Raw genomic sequence first — 20,160 nt, forward strand, 5'->3', positions numbered from 1 at the left:
GGGGTCAGGAGCGGCCATGTCACAACACAAACCGGCTGCAGTCTGTAATGAATCAGAGGAGAGATCATGATGCTGCGCCGTGTCATCCGGCCTGAGGCGTCGAAACCACAGCCCCAACCCCCAGTACGAAGCTGTGGTGATGGTAGATGTTACACATGACCGTCTCACAGTGCTCGGCTTGATGGACAGAAACACAATCAGCAGCAATTTTGTTGATCTGAAATGAAAAAAACTCCAGCTTTTTAAAAATGTTCTACTTTTCTTGTCTTGCATAGAGCAATAAAATGAAGATGGGTTTAGATGTTTGGAAATCAGCAGGTACTTTTAAAAAAAAAAATTATTTTATGAAAACATAAAAACTGAATTACCACCAGATTTTAATGACATTTTTTCTTTTTTAAAGAGCTAGGGAATTATCCATGAGAGAATCCATTAAAACTTTGGTTCAGATCCGGAATTTCTTTTTATCACTTTCTTTAACATTGTGAGATTTGACATTTTCACAGATTTGCAGGTAATAATTCAAGGATCTTAATGAAAAATAAGTCATATTTAAAAGGGACCGATTATGTATGAGTGGGTTTAATATGGTTCAGCTTGACTGCATTTAAAGAGATTAACTACTGAGAATCACTCCAGTTAATCAGTTTATAGAGAAAATGATCCAGAACATAATAGGCAGGCGAACTGATCGGGAAAATAATTGTTCATTTCAGCCACGTAACCAACATTCAGGCAGCTGCTGTTTCAAGAAGACTTTAAACTTAAGTTCAGATCTGAAACAAACACAGTGGTTATGTGAGACAGATGAACTCCTCTCCGTCTGCAACACTTACAACAGGCCTCGACTTCAGGAGACAACGTTACGTCAGAGAATTACTGAGAGAATAGAAAAGAGACAGCGAGAGAACGGATGAGCATCTAAATTTCCGAGATGAAACCACAATTTGTGAACACATCACAGGCACCGCGCGTGAAATCCCAGACACGGACCAAAGTGCATAAAATAGCAGGTCCTTGAACAATGGAAGGAAAAGTTTGCAGAGAGGAGAGTGGTTTTTTATCTTATTGTTAAATCCTATTGACCACTCTGCAGCTCAGGCGCAGGATAAAAGCCTGTCAGCAGCACCTGCATTTATCAGCACACGGACATGTTCTAATTTAGAGCTACGCCTCCACGTCTGCCGTCACTCGATGCAAATGCGCAGCCGACGTTTTTATATTTAGTGCAACTGCATCTTTATGATCTCGATCTTTGTTTGAAAATTCACATGAAACACAGAATTTGTATTCCGGCAGATTTTCAAAGCCTCCACATAGTGTAAGCTCGCTAAAGGGAAGCGGCAGCGGCAGACTGGTGTCAAACTGGATTTTAATTGATGACTGTCTCTCTTCTAATGCGCCCACGTGAAAAACTTTTTCAAAAGACTCATGGAGGAGTTTTTTCCCTCGGAAACAAACTTTTATGCCTCCTGCTTTTATGTTCCCTGTTTTTATGAGGCACAAATAAACTGTGTAGGTTTGTTAACCCGGTTTTGCTTAATTATCGCAATTTGTTTACATCACCTCAAGTCCTCTGGATGTCAGCCGTTGTTTAAAGTTTCCAAAAATTGTAAAATACCTGACTCATCATTGTTCCGAGCACGCTGAGGCCGGTCATCCTACCTGGACATAAAAAAGCTGAGTCATTGCCATTTGCATCATTATCTATAAACACCACTATGGGAAAGCTTCCGTCGTAATAAGAGTCTGAATCAGTCAGAAATGTGCAGCTCAGGATCTGAGTCCCTGGATTCATGGTTGCTGATGTTTTTTTAAACGCAGTAAGAAAAGGTCACTTTCATATCAAGTCACCGAGGACCTCCCACGTTCATGTCACGGATTTACTTGAAACTAGAATTAATGCCCTGTGGTTGTTTGCCTCCGTCAACCAGTGAAGTTTCAGTCTAAAAACATTTCGTTGCAGACCCATCACCAAGACCTTTGACAACTGAAATCAAATCAGGTCATCCTTGAGTCCCAGTTAATGTTTGTACCAGATGGGGGATCCTGGTACATTATATTCACAAGAACATATGCCCTTCGTGACCTTGACCTTTGACTTTCAAACGCCATATTCTAATCAGTTCATCTTTGAGTCCAAATTGAACGTTGGTACTAATTTGAAGAAATTCTCTCAAGGTGTGAGTCAGATGTTGCATTCACAAGGTCAAAGATGTGTTCCATAAGGTCACAGCATTATCTCCAAAGTTATATTCAATCGGATCAAACTGTTGGATGTGATGGAATTAGACATAAATGAGGTTTTCTTCAATCAAATATTCTTCATTTGGATGAAAATGATCAATTTGATCACTGTAAAACATTCAGCGATAACTTTTTGATGAAGAGATGCTACAAATTATCCTGAGGGCTTCTTCACTACAAACATCAACTCGGCCCATTGAAAAATAAGCAGTTCGGAAGCTCATGCAATCAATCGCAAAAATGATGAAATTTAGCTCTGAGGGCCAAAACTTAATTTTAAAAATATATTTTCATAAATAAACAAGTATTTGGAATAGAACTAGAGTTTTGCAAAATCCTGTGAATTTAGTTTGACAAAAAAAATGTTTAGGTGAACTGGGAGCTCCCAGTTGAGCTGGTATGTTACAACCCGGGAAGTTTTCATCATCCTCAAAGACAGAAATGTTCGAAACTATCACATCTCATGATGATTAGGATCAGAGGATGTTGTGCTTTAGATGCAGCTGTAGCTCGTCTCTAACTCTCCATCATCAGCTCTTATTATACTCGTTATATTTGTTTGTCCTATATTTGATGCACTTTTCCTCACAGCCAACATGTTGTTATGGAAATAAGGATTAAAAAACGATTGAATGCTTTATACATGAAACATTAATCAGTTCTACATTTCATGTTAAGTAGACTGTAGGGAAACAACCTCAACCCCAAAAAGGAAAATTGAGGAGATAATAAATCAGTTTTATTAAACTACTGTTGTACAAACTCTTTCTTTTAGTTCTGGTGCTGAAGAGGTTGAACAAGAAAAAAACACAACAACAACCTGGGAAGACATAACGTGCACCTTAAAACAAATCACTCACACTAATAAGCATGTATAGAAGAAAATCACCATCTCATTACTATGTAATAATTAGCAACATGAAAGTAACACAATTCAAGGCAAGTAACAAAAGAAAAGTAAGATAAGACACCAAAAGAAATAAATCCACTATTACTATCAATGCAAATTAATTGCACATCAGCAAAACACCAGAAATTAGAAGACAGCAATGACATCGCCCACAAGATCTGCGAGGGAGCAATAAAACAGCCACGAAACAATAATGTTCTGACACTGCCGAGCACAAAAACAGTGACTGAACAAAGCCCAGACATCCACTCACTTTATGCATTATTAGAAAGGCTGAGATTTTTACTTTGGTGATATTTAGCAGTAATTTCCCTGCATCTCCGATCTCCAGAAGCCCTTTTGTGAAGAGACGCTGCGGCTCCGAGCTGCCGACAGCAGGACGGGAGAATCAGGCCTCTGGTGTGAAGGTGTAAAACATGAGCAGCGGTCGCAGTAGCAGCAGGTGGAAGTGGACGGTGCAAAAGAGAGGAGGTGATAGTCTTGATGGCCAATCAAAGCACTTTACACTACAGTTGTTTGCCATTTACACATTCATACAGTGCATCTATGTGCAGCACTTTCTCTATGAGAGAAGACTGGGATGGAACCACCGACCTTCTGGTTAGAGGCACGTTGGACGTGTGTTGCAGATACTGGAGCAGTATGTCAGGTGTCAGGTGAGTTACAGTAATTACCAACCTAAGTGTATATACAACGGACTGTAAATAAAGATGGATGACATGTCTCCACTAAGCTAAAAGATCCAGAATATAGGTGCCGCCATAGTGACGTCATCTGGAGCCCGAGTCACTGCAGTAGTGATCGAGGTGTGAAGCTGCAGAGTCAAGGTCCAGCTGATACACATGCTCGACCAATCACGAGTCTCAGCTGTCAATCGTGTTGTTTAAGCCATCAATTAACAAATTAAAACCAAACCTAATAGAAAATAGCACCTGCACATATATACACCAGTGTGATGAGAACTAATAAAATACCAACTTTGAGAAAAATGCATTTTATGTGTATTTTGACTTTTTGTGCTTTGTCCCATCCACTAACAAGGAGCAGGCAGAGTTCATGAGTTTACTGCAGCCAGCCAGCAGGAGGCAGTCAAGACACTTTGGATTCACTTTTGGGGAGCAGTCATGTCGGCCATTTTTACATGCGGCCTATGGTACATATGAACTGTTATAATGTGAGATGGTTGTTTCCTCACCATGCTTTACATTAATAACTAATACGAGACAGGAAATGCAGTGTGTTTTCCGAGTGCTGGAACCATGGCCTGTATATGGTTGGAACCCTGCTGATCCGAGCGCTCCTTCAGCAGCAGCTGCCACCACTCCGCTCCGGTTGCTGCTGTGAAGTCACAGTTTGGGCGGCGGTGGCTGGAGAGGCTGAAAACCCTAATGAACAGCGAGCGAGGAGCACGAGCGTGAGCCACTCGGCTTCCTGATTTAATGAATCAGTGGTGAAACGTGTGCTGTGCAGGGTACTGATGTAAACACGTCTCGTGCTTCCTACTTCAATCGGCGCTCTGTGAGGGAAGTCAGGATTATGAATCACAGCAGCTATTGCCATTTGCTCTCCTGCATGAGCGAATCCGTGGCTCCGTAACGCCAATGTTGAGGTATTAAGAGAAAAGTGACGACACACAACGACCTCTGTGAGCTGCAGGACAACAAGATGCACGAGCCATTTCTATATTTGGATGAATTCTATGTCACAAATTCCTCAGAACTGTGAAACTATAGAGCGCCGGCGATTATATAACCATTACGATATAATGCAGTGGAATGCTCTCACATGCTCTCCTCCTCCGAGCGCCACAACTGTATATTACACAACAGCGTTAACCACAGCTGTTAGCAACCACGGCTCTTCCATCTGTCCCTTCCCCCCGATGCCCTCCCTTCGTCAGGCGGGACGACTGTGTGAAGCCGTGTGTAATCAGATTAGGCAGTGACTGGGTGACTGGGGCTTCTGCATCCACCCATCACTCCATCGCACTGTTAGCAGCATCTGCGTCATGTGGAGAACCATGTGCACGCTGCGAGAGAGACGGATTAATGTGTGTGTGTGTGTGTGTGTGTGTGTGTGTGTGTGTACATAAGGGTGAAAATGTTTCAGCTTTCTATTAACAGGTCCTGTGTTGTTGTTAACTGTCCATGTTGTCTATGACCTGCAGAATTAGGACTGAAAAAAAAAAAACACACACACACAGCCCTGTCATCCTTTGCCTTTACAGTTGTACACTGTGTGTAATGTGCTGCAAGAATGTATAGGCTACATGAATAAAAGCTGCAGTATAAACAGAGTTCTTTAAAGGAGGTCATCAGATTTATGCATTTTCAACAGAAAAGACTAATAACTATTAGGATACTGGCAGGACACTGGAAAATAAAAAAATATTCATGCATGACATCATCTAACCTGACCCAAAGAGGAGAGTGCAAATTACGTAATATAAGACGGAAGTGGCACAAAGTCAAACCAAAAGCACTGAGATTATCTCCCAGACGGAGCAGCACAGGAGAGGACACGTGGAGATAACCCTGAGACACCGAGCACCCCTCGCTGTGCAGCTTCTCGAGGAGCAGACGTGGGCTGCTCACCTGGTAGAGGGCTCGACAGCCTCTCAGATCCTCGCTGGCCTGCACGGCCTGATCCATCCTACCTCAGCCCTAATGTCTCATTGGCATTCAGTCACACGCCTGCAGCAGGCGGCGAGTGGAGAGCTTGGCAGCGGCTCACCACTATTAACATTCTACAAAGCCGGCCGTTCCCCTGCCGCCACAAGCACACAGCGAATCACACAGCCCAGGAATAATAAAAGAGCTGTGGAGGGGACAAGCGTATGACAGCGGGGCCGGCCGGTCACACGGCCAAGACGCTGGGACACGGAGAGAAGAAGAAATTCTGTGTAAAATTTGAAAACCTCTGCTCCTCGTAAAGTTTATGGGGGCAGCAGCTTGGTTAGCCGTTCACGCTACAGCACCAGCTAATGAAAATGATGTACTCCAAGTGGCTAAATCACTTGTGCACACACATAATCGCTCTGGCCCTCGTCACCCGCTCCATCCCATCCTCCGCCGTCTGCAAAAAACCACAGCGTGTCCGCCACATGATGAGCCGTGTTACTGGCGAGCCTCCCATCGTGAACCACAGAGAGAGAGAGAGAGCGTCCCACCGGCCCGACGCCCCCTGCCCCGTTTATGTCTGCCTATCAACATCCCTCCAGAATCCTAAGCTGCTTTGCTAATCACCCTTTGAAAGAGCGGACTAATTCAGATGTCAAGGCCCATTACCTGTGAGCTGTGCAGAGGTGACCTGAGCCCCTATCTTGCAGTGATAAACACCAGTTGGAGGATAATGCACATCTGGATAATCGGAAAGCGGCGAGTGACACGCTCGCCAAATGTGCAATCGGCACAGCTGAGGGGGGGGGGCGGCAGAGGGACGGTGGCGTGTTACAATCACTGTTGCATAAAGATAACGTCCTTCATGACAGCGCCAGGTCAGGCAGCCACCGTATGGCCGCTGTGCCTCTGGTAAAATAAACATGGCAGCGGCAGCTCCTCACCAGCCGTCCCCTCCAATCTGCTCGCAGACACTGAAGTAGCTCAACCAAAAGAGGGCCCACGCCATCATGGCTTTTTCCCCCAAGTCCAGTGTTACATGTACAGGATGTAACTGATGCCCCGAGGAGCAAGGCAGGAGGAACAAAGAAAAGAAAAATCACTCTACAGGGATAAATAACTGTATTTTTAGATTATACTATACCATCAGCTTTTGAGGATTTCTGAGCTCCTGTTCTGAAGTTATTCGGAGTTTGTGTGCGTTCCACAGGATAAAAAATGATTCGACTAACTCTGTGTTCATGATGCTACCAGGTACAGGGGCTGCACGACAAGTACATTTACTATAGAGTGATGAATAATGGATTCGAATAAGGCAGATATCTGGAAAAGATACCAAGTTGGGCATTGGCGAGTACACAAATCTATGAAGCCTATAGATACCACGTCTTTAAAAGGTTAACGGCAAGATACTAGCGTTAGCCAGAGCTACTTTAAAAAGGCAGCACTTTGGTAATACTCAGGCTGGAAAGTCAAGTAAAACAGCAACCTGCTCCATATGCAAGATTTCAGTTTCTACGCGTGGCACAACCTAGAAGATCTTTGATTCTAATAAACTGTGGCTACGCTTAAACAGATATTTACAGGAAGTAGTTGTTATTTATCCCATTTCTTTTTTCATTTATGACAAACTAGATGATAAAAGACTTTCTATTGCATTAATTCCCGGCCACACCATACAACAACGATAGCAAACATCACCACACAGGGTTAGTCGCATACAGCTGTTAAATATGTTTAGAGTTTATTTTTATAAATGCGCTGGTATCAGATCTGAACTCGGCCAATACGCAAAGTCCAGGTGTCGTAATCGGTATCAAGAAGGGAAAAATCCTACCGGAGCATATCTAGATATGGTGATGAGCAGGTAGGAGCAGAGACAATCTGAATTCTCCACACAGCAGGCACAAGGAACACTGGGTAATGAGGGCAAATAGGATGCAGGTCACAGCAGAAATAACCCCCTTCCATATCCATTATACTCCTCATCTGTTCAGTCGGAGGCAAAACCCACCACCTATTTCAAATTAGACTCCATTGTTGTAGTGTACGAGAAAAAATGAAAATAATAATGAATAATAAATACATATTTAGAGGGTCGGGATTATAATTAGTCGTTACGTCGCAGCATGAGCGCTAACGGGCATTTAAGACAACAGGATCTTTAACTGCAGCAGGAGATGAAATCCATCAGTCAGACCCGTCCAACGATAAGGTCACGTCACAAATCCCACATCTTCCTCATGAAAACTGAATTAAAATGTATAAACCACAGGGGAAACTGCACTTGCTGTAAACACCCACATGCTGTCGTCTGCTTTACAGCTTCATGACTATATTACTATACAAAATACAATTAGAGAGGTATTTATATCATGTAGAAGATGCAGCTTCCCATTATGGCCTTTCATGGGGTGTAGATGATCTTGTTTACTTGTACTGGTGTGAACACACGCACGCACGCACACAGTGACCTGTGACCACCACTGTCAGACTTGATCAGCGTAACATTCCCAGAGTCGTGACAGAACACCTCACAGTGACAAAAAGAAAAAATGTGTTTTGTTGCCGAGCCCAAAAGGTTTACAATTCTACTTCCACTTTTCCCTCGCTCTGTGACAGAGGCTCTAAAATGTCTCTTTTTCTTTTGTATTCACATAAAACAAATGACATGAAGGATTTCCTTCAGATGAGGATGTGGATACAACTCAAGTTTTATCACCCGTTTTCTCATGGTTTTCAAAATGACATTAATATTGAGTATCATTAAATCTAAAATCTAAAATCTAAAAAAAAAAAAATCGATATATAATTTCTTCCAGTGGTTGTTTGTGAAAATGCTGAGAGGAGCAAGAAATTCTGCCAGATGTTCTTCGCACCTCTGCATCGCTGAACATCCTTCCATACATTTCATATCCAACACACGGGCTATTATCAAACACTCTCGTCATCAGTGGTGAAATGTTCGGCTCCAACTCTAAAGCGTCTTGTCAAGCGCTGCTGTTTACATTGTGATCAGAGCAGGTGCTGCTGGAGTGCGCGACAAGAGCTGCACCAATTTGATTTAAGTGGGAATAATGATGGAGAGCCAGACTGGGAGTTGTGATTTTTTTTTTTTTATGATTGCCCAACGCTTCACTCAAACGGCAGCATTCTCACACACACACACGCACACACACACACACACACGATGCAGAGTATTCGCCTCTCCTACACATGAATTATTGAGGACTTGGGTTGGGAGGAACTTTACGCAACTTTTTTTTTGTAGTCGCATTACACCTCCGCCCATCTTCCCGACCCATCGCCTCCTCCTCCTCCTCCTCCTCCTCTTCCTCCACCCTCACTAACACACTGATGATGGGTCTGTATTGTGATTGAAACGTGTCCGAAACAGTTAACGGTTTTTCTGTTTGTTTTTGGCGTCCGACCACCTTTTTGTTTTTCTCGTTGCACGTCTACTTATTTTCTTTTTTCTTGTCGTTACCATTTCATCTAAATTGGTGCATCCTCTTAGTTGCAGTTAACATATGTATTTTCTATAGTTTCTCTTATAAAGGAAAACAATTATCTCAAGCATCAATTTACTTCATTTATTTGTTTAACCTTACCGTAAATTTCAAGCCAACTCAACCTGTATGGCAAATTAAAGTCTAGTTCGCGAAACGTCCAACATCAATGTACAATTCACTTCAATTTAAATTGATTCATCCACATTCATTAATTGTGTTATGATGGAAATCCCTGAGCCACCAGAAATTAATCAATGTCCTCCCTTTATCTGAACCCCAAATTTCCTGGCAGTTTATGTAATTTTTATTTTTAGATATTCAGCCGTCAGGCAGGTCTTTAGAAAAAAAAAAATATTATTCTAGGTCAGGATTTCAAATTAAGTTATTGTGTGTGTGTGTGTGTGTGTGTGTGTGTGTGTGTGTGTGTGTGTGTGTGTGTGTGTGTGTGTGTGTGTGTGTGTGTGTGTGTGTGTGTGAGAGGTAAGACAGCAGCTCTTCCCTGGGAGCCTGACAGCTGCCTCCGGCACATATGGGTGATGCTTGATGAGAGTCACAGAGGACAAACAAGCTGTACATCAGCAAAACGCTTTGTGGAGTGATATAGCAGAAAGGCCAAACGCATACAGAAAGTGTTGAGTGGATGTAAAAGACCAAAATAAAAAAGGAAGAGAAAACAGACTTCAGATCCACAGACTGCAGCTGCAGGTTTGAGGGCATCTCAAGGCCAATAATGAGAAATTTGAAATGACTTGATGTTGCTGATGATATTTGCGATGATATTCTGTTTCTTTTAATATTTCCTTTTACAGCTAAATTGTTTGGTCTGGACTTTCAGATTTTTCAGTTTAGTCCAAACCAGAACACCAGGTGTGAAAGAGGTGGTCTCTGTCAGTAAAAAACAAATCAAACATTTTAGTTTGTTTTCATTGTGAAAACATCTGTTTGGGGGAAGTTGGGACTTTGGCACCAACTGCAGGAAGTTGTGACATCATTAAACGAGAGAAGATAAAGAAGCGACTCATCGGATGTTTGGAGTCTTCACCTCCGGCAACATGATGTTTGAACAACCAGGATGTTCATTTAACTGGGAGTAATATGATGAGAATATTACAGCGGCAATTAAGTTAATGAAGTGAACTGGTTCTTTCATTTTACTGTACTGAAGAGCGGTTACAGTCGAATTGACAACACGCCGACATCAGACATCAGACGCACTGTCTAGTACACGCAGTCCACATAGGTATTCAATTAATTACAATGTGAAACCAAAACTACCCACATCCGCTTGGTTCAGACTTTTCGATGTGACAAAGCCCTTTAAAATGTAAATAATCAAACCCAACGCTCCACACATTTCTCATGGCACATTAAAATTTCATCTTCAAGGGACATAAGGCTGTACAATGAATCCTTTTTAAATCACAACAGCCATTATAAAGATTGCATTTTTAATAGAAGATCAAACTCGCTCTAATAAACATTATTGGCAGAGCAGTGGATCTGTCGTCCCCGAAGAGAGCGGGGGGGAGGAAGGAGACAGCGATGTAAGACGTTAATGAGGTGAGGTTAGAAGGTTGAGAATATTCACTGATGGAACAACACTCCTGCTAATTGTCATACTCCAGCGCTGTCGTGCATTTCGAGTTTGACAGACTTCCTGCGTGAAGCGTGAACAAACCCGACGTGGTGACGCACCAACGCGTCTTAAACACCGGTGAGGGTTAAGAGTCATGACTCAAATCATCGGCTGCTGGAATTACACTTTAAAGCAGCTGTTCCAACCTTGTGTGTCCCATATACCTCGAAGAACTATTAGATGAGCTCGAGTGCTTCTTCATCAAGACCTGTCAAGTTCCTTTCAATGGATTTTCAACTGGATATTAATGAACACGTCTTTGACTACGGGCCCTGCCATGTTGACCTGTCCTTCACGTTTGCTAATCGAGTTGTGTTTTGGAAAACTCTCCACAGCCACATCTCATGAACTAGGTCAACCGCACTTGCATTTCTTCCAGTTTGTTTGGTCGTTTTTGTTTCTATTTTTACTCTCTGCTGTGATTTAGTTTGCATGTGCTGCAGGAACTGAAACGAAACTGTTACTTGGTTTTAATCGCTCTCGTCGTCACTGGGGGACGACAGGAAACCAGGAAACCAGCTGTAGAACGGTTTTTAACTGAGTCAGGCTGCCGATGGCTTTTTAATTGCTCTGTTGTCTTTTTAATATATATATTAAAAAAAAACGAGTCACTCTTAGATAAGTTCAAGAGCCTCTTCTGGATGTTATTTAACGGATCTTTGTATGTCGGCCCTGTGATACGCCAACGACCTCTCCAGCCTCTCGCTCAGTGTCAGCATGGAGCCGCTCAAGGCCACCGGTGACCCTCAGAGGGAAGGATGGATGTTATCTAAAGCTATTAGATATAAAAATGGATAAAGCACTTACAATATTTTAGTGCATGGCTCTCTGGGTGGAAATAACTGTCAGTCACCAGCGTTGGTTCACGCTGAAATGTCTCAACTGATGTGTGTGATGGACAAAACGTCTGTACAGACATCCATGGTCCCTTCATCAGGGTGAATGATGTAAACACTGGTGATCCACTGATTCTAGTGAAACAATGAGGATCACATTTGTCCTTTTGAAACGTCTCAACGTTTATCGGATGGATTAACATAAACTTTTGTTGCAGACAATCGTGTCTCCCAAAGGATGCAGAGAGATAACTTTGTTAATCTTTTCCTCTCCGTCTCCATGGCAACTCCACAAACTCATCTACTAACGAAGAGTGCACGGTCAATATGACCCAAGTGAGTTGTTTTGTCCAACCATTCCAGCTTTTTAGCACATATCTGCAAATAATAAACTTCAGTATTTTCTCAGACTTTTTGAATTTGTGGTTTCCAGGTCGACGGCCATTCCAGAACAGCAGAATGAAAATCAGCCTGCGGAGATCGTGTCTGCTCTCGTCGTTGTTAAAGTTGTATTGTCATCGTGTGGAGGTGCAGCTGTTAGTGGGAAATAGCAGGACCACACAATGATAACTTCCGCAGAAATGGTGTCCCCTCTGATGAATCACCTAAATGACAGTTTCTGCTGAGTGGTTTTAATTTTGTAGTGAAATGAACTGAGAACAGTGGATCCCTGGAAGGTAGGAGAGAGGAAAAAACACATATTTGGCTCAAACACTGCAGCGTGCTTTAGAAAATGGTCAGCAGTCATATAGACAGTACATATTTGCAAGTAATGGGCTGAGACGTGCATAAAACTATAAGCTCTTCCATAGGAGCTGGGGAGTTTCAATAAATACAGCAGCAGAAAAGCAGCAGATGCAATATCAGTCTTATAATTCCTACAAGTGTCCAACAGAGGTTCAGCAAGATTCTGCTTTACATTCTGCGATACCTGCATTTTAATGAGTCCAACGAGAGTTCACCTAGAGTTGATTTTCTTTAAAGTGCCCGTTTTAATCTGCGCCAGTTGACACCGGTGACAGAAAGAATCTTTTTCTTCTTCCGAGAGATGACCGGCCTAGAAAGCAGCATCAGAACAGCTGTAGGCAACAAACAGGAACACGCATACTAAGCAACAGTGCAGTTAGAATCTCAAAGACGAGCAAAAGAAGCCACGTAAGCACCGAACTGTCAATAATCCGATAGCAGATCATTAGCGTCAGTGATGAAGCCGCAGCACAAAAACATAACCAATCTGAATTTAAGAAAACACTTAAAATCACTTGAAACCCACTAATGCTCACTTATATCCGGCTTTTGTCTGAAATGATAATTGACACAATCTCCATTCATTTGAAGTGACTCTGCAGAAGACGCCTGTTTTTAATCGGCAGTGATGGAAACATGACACCTGGGTGAACACGTTAAATTCTTCTTCTTTATTTTGGCAGCCTAAACCCTGACGCTGCACCTTTTCCGTGCAACGTTTTGGCACGAGTCAGACTTTCGGGCGTTGGCACGTAAATGACTATGAACATTTGCGTACTTAATGTTTTTTGCAAGACGGCGAGGCGTGAGAGTTTCCCGCGCGTTCGGGATGTCAAACATGGCGGGAAACAAAAAGCAGAAAGGCCAGCTCCTTTACAGGCAATGGGAACGGACTCAATCACCTCTATTTATAAACTCTGTGCACCTGCTTATTTTAAAAGGAGATATAAGACTGAGCTCGTTCAGCTTTAGTTTGCTGTGTTGTGATTTTCCGACTCTCCTCCTTCACTCAGCAGATTGTCAGAAACTTCTCCGAGGCGAGAAGAACAGATGTCTCTGGTTATTTGACCGGCCTCTCGGGGCTGCTGGATTCTCACTCTCAATCCCCCGTTTTTTTTTTTTTTGCAGCCGACTGCAAATCACTGCAGTGACAAAGCATCGCCTGTCGAGTGGATGATTCCATTGAGAGGCACTTCCTGATATGAGAGGTGCATTAATGTGATTAACCCACACTCGCTATTGCCGTTTGATACGGGGGCTTAGGGGCTCATGTCACTATGTATTCTTCTCTATTGGCCTGATCAGCAGGTAATGGAAATGTGCGGGTGTGTGAGCGGAAGCAGGTAAATCCGAATGTGACTCTGAAAGTGAGGAGGCAACGAGTCGCTATCGACGGCGGAATTCCATGCTGCTCAAACTCAGTTATTTAACCTCTAAATTCAAAAGGTAAATATGAACTAAATTAAACTCTAAAACTCATTAGCCTAAAGAAACGATCTGCAGATAATGTGTTTTAACACCAACAATTAACAACCATTAAGATCAATAAAGATTAAATAGAAAAAAAATTGTTTCCCAAAGGATTCTCGGTGTTAAAGTTAAATATAATTTTTATTTAAACACACCTACGATCTGCTGACAACTGTTTGACTTCATGACTTTAATTATCAGGTTTGTGATTATACCACAATTCAAACTACTAGTGTCGAGGTTGTTTAAACCTGCCTGTTTGGAATGAGCTGTTAGTTTGACCTGTGGTGATGCTGGTTGCAGCTTTTCTTTCTGAAAATGTAAAAGTGACCTGCAGTGACTCAGTCAAGAACCCTGACGCTGCACCCCCGCTCCTGCACAAAGAGCTGTTCACCTGTTAATTAAAAGTTCACCGACGCTCGACTCAGCGCACAGAACTGCAGAATCAGGAACGTGATCAACAACATCTTTTGCATCGATTGGTCCCAGACGCCGCTATTACAGACCGCTGGTCGCCCCGTTTCTTCAAATGTTATTAAAATAGTACATATTACATTGCACCAAAATGGATCCTGCACTTCTTTAGGCCCTTAACGATACACATGCAAAGTGAGAAGCTGATGAGATGAGAGGTTCTCGAGATACAGAGATCTGGGATTACTAGCAGAAGACACAAATGTAGAAGCTGTGTGCGTCTGTTTTGCAGCACATTTACTGAACCTAATATCAGTCAAGTAAAAACACACAACACAGCGTCCAGTGTGAAATTATTCATTTGATGTCAGAGTCATCATCCATTCAGCTGCAAATAAAAGGCTACAGGTTGTATGTGTGTATTGATTGCAGGCTTTAATATTGTGCTGTATAATGGAGGCACAGTAGAAAGTAGCTGTGCAGGAGAAGGAATTCTGCGATGCCATTCATCCGGCTTCTCAACACACGTCTTTTCTGATCCTTAGCCGGGGATACCAGCAAAAAATAGACTCCTGCGCCGAGCACTGAGCTGCAAATAGAGGCTTCTCCAGGCTTAATCAAAGATACCGTGGGCACATCCACCTCAACCGTACAATGTTGAGTGTTGGTGTGAGCTTAATGTGAACTTCATTTCAAAGCAGAGAGAGAGCGTATGGATGTGAGCGAGCATGTATGCATGCATGTGAGAGCGGCGTCTTGGCAACCCCTTGACAACATATGATGAAACTATGGAAAAGTGAGTGTAGCTCTGTGTGCAACTCTTTCAGCTCACATTCCATTTCTCGATCAATGACTGAGATAGATAATAGTCTCCATAGAGACTTGCATCTTGCATCCTGTCTCCATCTCCATCCTCCCCTCGAATCCCCATCTCTGCATTTTGCATCCGTGCACGCTCTGCATCTCTTTTCCCCCCCAAAGCTCCGCCCCCAACTGTCAGCAGCAGCGTGGCACCAGCTCCGGAGGGCAAGACAGGCCGGACACGAGAGGATCTTGGGAGTGGGGAACAGGGGAGGAAACATCTGGAAGACTGAGAGAGAGACACGTCCTCTAACGCTCGCCGTCACGTCATCACGGGCTTCCTGGTAACAGCTGATCCCCTTGGCCCACTGCGAAAATCCACTCACTAACTCAATTATGCAAGAGGTGTGAATTAAACATGAGGCAACCACACAGGAATGTATACACACGTCGCAGATGTGCACCCAAGCAGGATACGTAATCATACAATATAACAACCCCATCTGTATGCTGATGCCAGAGGGAGGGCGGCTTTGTAAGGCCTCCCTGCACACACACACTACATTAAAGAGCTGATCCATGCTGGTGCAACCTTTCATCCGACTGATGAAGCAGCACATGGACATCGGAGCCAGACTGCTGAGAGTGACAGCGGAGAAAAAAGGGTGCTGAGGAATTTTTTGCCATCTTTGCCACCTATTATCTCCCTGTGAGCTTTAAAGAGCAAAAACACAACAGCATCGCGTGGGAGTCGAGCCTGGAGCCAAAGTCAGGGCTGATGTTTTTTTCTCCCCATGCATCTCTCTCTCTCTCTCTCTCTCCCTCTGTTTCCCTCTGTTTCCCTCCCTCCCTCCCTCACTCACTCCCCCTGCCCTTTATTAATCATCCTTGGTTAGTGGGGCAGAGAGCGTGGTGTTAGGAGCTCCGGGGGAGTGTGGAGGCATGAAACACACACACACCTTCACGTGTTTGGACCCTGATCGGCACTGGACTCAGGAGGCCAATCTTTTTTCGTTTGTTGATAAAAGAAAGAAAAAGAAATCAATAAAATATTGATTAGAAATGGAGGTAAACTAGTAGGGATGACCACACACACACACACACACACACACACACACACACACACACACACACACACACACACACACACACACACACACACACACACACACACACACACACACACACACACAGTAAGTAAGTAAGCATGTGCACAAACACAGCTGATCTTCAGGGATCCTGGCCTGCGGTCCTATAGGACTCAGCTGCTGCTGCTGCTGCTGCTGCTGCTGATGATGCTGATGTAACCTTTTGAACAGTCTCAGTTGTTGTTCAGAGATTCCAGCTCCAGCATACAAAAGGCAAGAAACTATAATCATCTCCAAAGCTCATAAACACACACACACACAACTTTCACTCCAGTGCCACTAAAGCCCTCGGTGCAGCACAGGCAGCAGCATCGCCGAGCCATTACAGCTATTAGACCTCATTATCAGCGTCTGGAAGTTGCAGCCAGCATCCTCTTGAGAGCTGGATGCGGAATGATGGGACAACAGGAGGCAACACAGCGAAACCACTCTCGCAGGCTGTGGCCAATGGGCAGCAAGAGTAGCCTGAATAATGGAGGATGTAATTAGGCCTTATTTCTATGCATGTAAGTGCACTTAGCCTAGAAGGCTCCTACTGGGCTACATGCCATTATTACCATTATCACTATTTGATCCCCCTGTATAAAAAAAGTGGGTGGGCAATTAGTTGTTATGGGACAGTTGGAGCGTGGCTGTGGAAGTCTTGGGCGTCCTTTAGGAGGAGGACACAGTGCCAGGACACCTAAACTCACTTTTTTTGTTCTATTTTGTAATGATTTAATCAACACGCACCTCACGGGAAAACATAAAACTAATGCAAGTTATAAAATGAAATGAAAAATCTATGTTTACTGCAATTTATCATTATTTTCTGCACATTTAACTTGAGAGACTTGGAGTCAGAGATGGGAACTGTTCCCTGCACTAATGGGTGCGTGTGTACAATCCTGAGGGTTTCTGTGTTGCCAGGATGCCACATATCAAAACCCTCATTTGACAAACACAGCTCGGGTGTCACAGAAACATCAGTAACAGCGGTAACGGCAGCGTTGGGAACAGAGACGCAGAGCAGGGGGCGGGGGAGGACGCACCTGGTTTGACGGTCTTCAGGCGAATCGGCTCCCGAAAGTGGCGGATGACAGCCAGGGTGTCGCGGTTTGTAAGTCCACTGACGGGCGTCCCGTTCACCTCCAGCAACACGTCCCCGTAGTACGGCAGCTTCCCGACGTGGCACACCAGCACGTCCAGCTTCATCTGGCCCAGGTGCGGGAACTGTCCCATCTCCGCGCCCCCGAGAACCTCCACCACGGAGCCGAAGTCTCCCAGGTTCCCCCATGACACCGCGCACTCCACCACTTTCCCGGACCAGTGTTTCTTCTTCTTCAGTGTCCTGGACATGGTTCCTCCCTTTTGGTTGCTCAACAACGAACGAGCTCAGTGGGAACAGTCGCCTCCGTGTGCTGTGGTTAAACGAGCGCGGGGTGACGCGGCCTAATAAACCCTCCTGTGTTTCCCTCCCGACCTGCCGGGGATTTCATCTTCCTGGCGTTAATGAGGCTGCTTCTCACTCGTCAGCCACGCCGCCGAGGTCTGTCATCCCACGGGCTTGTGCTCCGGTGCGCGCACGGTTGCCGCGGCTGGCTGCAGTAATATCCACGCGCTCCCCGTGCGTAAAACAACACCGCGGTGGGTTTAGAAAATGGACCAGCAATCACAGGCTCCGTGCGCTGGAACCATATCCGTGCGTAACCAAAACCCGGGATGTAAACAAGAGTGCGCGTTAGACTGAGAGCTGTCCGTCGCTGAAACGTGGTGCGTCAACGAGAAATCCCCTCATACCTGTGGGCGGCTGCGGAGGAGGCGGCGAGCGTTCACCGGGAGGCGGCTCGTGCAGCTGAGCTCCAGCCCGTGATGTGGTGATGACTGAGTCGAGGGAACGACCGTCCGGCTGCCACAGGTTTGAACACACCTGGTACCGCCAACTGAGACGTGCCCTGGCTCCGGAACGCCCCCTTTACGCACAGCGACAGCGGCGGCGCAGCAGCGTCCTCCAGCCGCCTCCTGCGAGCTCCATCCTCCGGTGCACTGTGGTACTTAATATGAAATCAAACACAACCATACCGAATCATATACCTGATGTTCACTGTGACATATTCTCATCTCAGCTCCTGCGTGAAAAACAAAACCAAATGTTTACCTGCTTTTTACAGATCTACTCCTGCACGTGAGACGGAACCAGAGCAACATGTGAGTCCAACTAAAACCACACGGAGCACGTAATCCTGATATTAAGCGTGCAAAACAAATTACACCTAATTAAGACTCTTAATTTGTAAAGTGGTGTCAGTATTAATCTTGGGTTCCAGGTGATGTCTCCACAGCGCCACCTACTGAAGATAGCAGAGCACTCCACACCATTCAACCCTCCCTCAGGTCTTTTACCTTCATTATGCTCCACTGCATCAATCCATGCATGATTAAACACGGGTTTAATTGATTTAATCGTTACTTATCACTCTATATAAAACAGCTTTGTTTTCCAGTTTCATGCCGTTTCCTTTATTCCTGTGCACGAGGGCAGTGACCATGCACAAGTGGGTCTGCAGCTGTAAATCTGACCTTTTCCCTCGAGGGGAACCTGCGCTCACACCTCGACACTCCTGAGAGCTCACACATAATGTGCACAGGTGCCAAACTGCATTAGATGTAACAGATCCTTTGTTTTTGTTTTTTATATCCGTTTCACGTTACTAAAACTTAATAGAAATGATGATGATGAAAAAACCTGAAGTGAAAGATAATTTCATTTTGTAAATGTCACTGTATCTCCAGGGATAACTCATCCTGTGTCACAGTGTATTATTAATGACACACAGCTCCATTTAGCCAAACAAAGCCTCCCCGGTTCAGTTTGGTGGATTTGGATCATTTGGGCCACGTTGACTAATGTTGTCACGTGTCTGGTCTTTATTTCCACACAAGAGGAAATAGAATATTCACATGAATCTGTTTTATGCAGCCCAACATGTTTTAGGCACCTGAAGATCATCACTAAAGCACACGTCTTACAAGAGAGCCAATAAAAACAAACTGTACTGTCCAAGTTGCCACGTCGATTTTTAAGATGTGTTGTCTGAGTAACAACATCAACTGATGCAACGAGAACCACGAGAGGAAACATCAGCTCAGACATCAGGGCAGCATCTCTGGAGTGTTGAATGAGTTTCTTTTAAATAAACCACTGAAGACCAATACTTTACTTTTTTTTTAACTATAATGCAGGTCTTCAGCCTGTGCTCTTAGTTCTAAAAGTGGAATGCACACTCTCCATATTTAAAGTCTGTAACGTTTATGATAAATCAAAGAACAGTTTTTTGTTCCCTTTTCTGGATTTTTCTTGATTTATCTTGAAGAGACACTTAAGTTAAAACTTTAGTGCCACATTCATTTTTAATAATGACTTATTCTGTGGATGACCCGGGCCACTGATTGACTTACACCTGAAATGAAGCTTAAAGTCAAAGTGAAATATTGACTCTTTTATTTGTGCTGTTTCTGTTTTTCATGCTTCGAGAATATTATTGTTTCCCCCCCCCCTGTCCGTTTGTTGGTTTGTTTGTCAGCAACATTACACAAAGAATACTGGACAGATCACCACACAACTTGGTGGACGGATGTGGTTTAGAAAGAATCCATTAAATTTTAGTGCAGATTCGGATCAGGGGGCGAATCCGGGAATTTTCCACCACTTACTTTGACATAGTGAGACAGAGCGTGTTTTGACATTTTCACTGATTTCTCAGAGAATAATTCATGGACCTTTTGATGAAAAAAACCCCAGGCACATTTAGGGGACTATATATTCAGGGGATTGTCGGTGG

At 44.0% G+C, this 20,160-nt stretch overlaps 1 protein-coding gene across 3 annotated transcripts in view; it reads right to left on the reverse strand.

The window, feature by feature from the left end:
* Nucleotides 1–18,301, reverse strand: part of LOC118104921 (membrane-associated guanylate kinase, WW and PDZ domain-containing protein 3) — a 133,803-nt gene extending 115,502 nt beyond the window's left edge. For 2 of the 3 annotated variants that reach the window (XM_035152222.2, XM_035152221.2), the window contains exon 1: nucleotides 17,371–18,301. In XM_035152222.2, the coding sequence (XP_035008113.1) occupies nucleotides 17,371–17,677 (307 nt within the window). In that variant the 5' untranslated portion in view covers nucleotides 17,678–18,301. The remainder of the gene's footprint in view (nucleotides 1–17,370) is intronic. The other variant, XM_035152220.2, reaches the window with a different exon arrangement.
* Nucleotides 18,302–20,160: the final 1,859 nt, after the last annotated feature.

Source organism: Hippoglossus stenolepis, chromosome 3 (assembly GCF_022539355.2).
Source record: "Hippoglossus stenolepis isolate QCI-W04-F060 chromosome 3, HSTE1.2, whole genome shotgun sequence".
NCBI classification, from domain to species: domain Eukaryota; kingdom Metazoa; phylum Chordata; class Actinopteri; order Pleuronectiformes; family Pleuronectidae; genus Hippoglossus; species Hippoglossus stenolepis.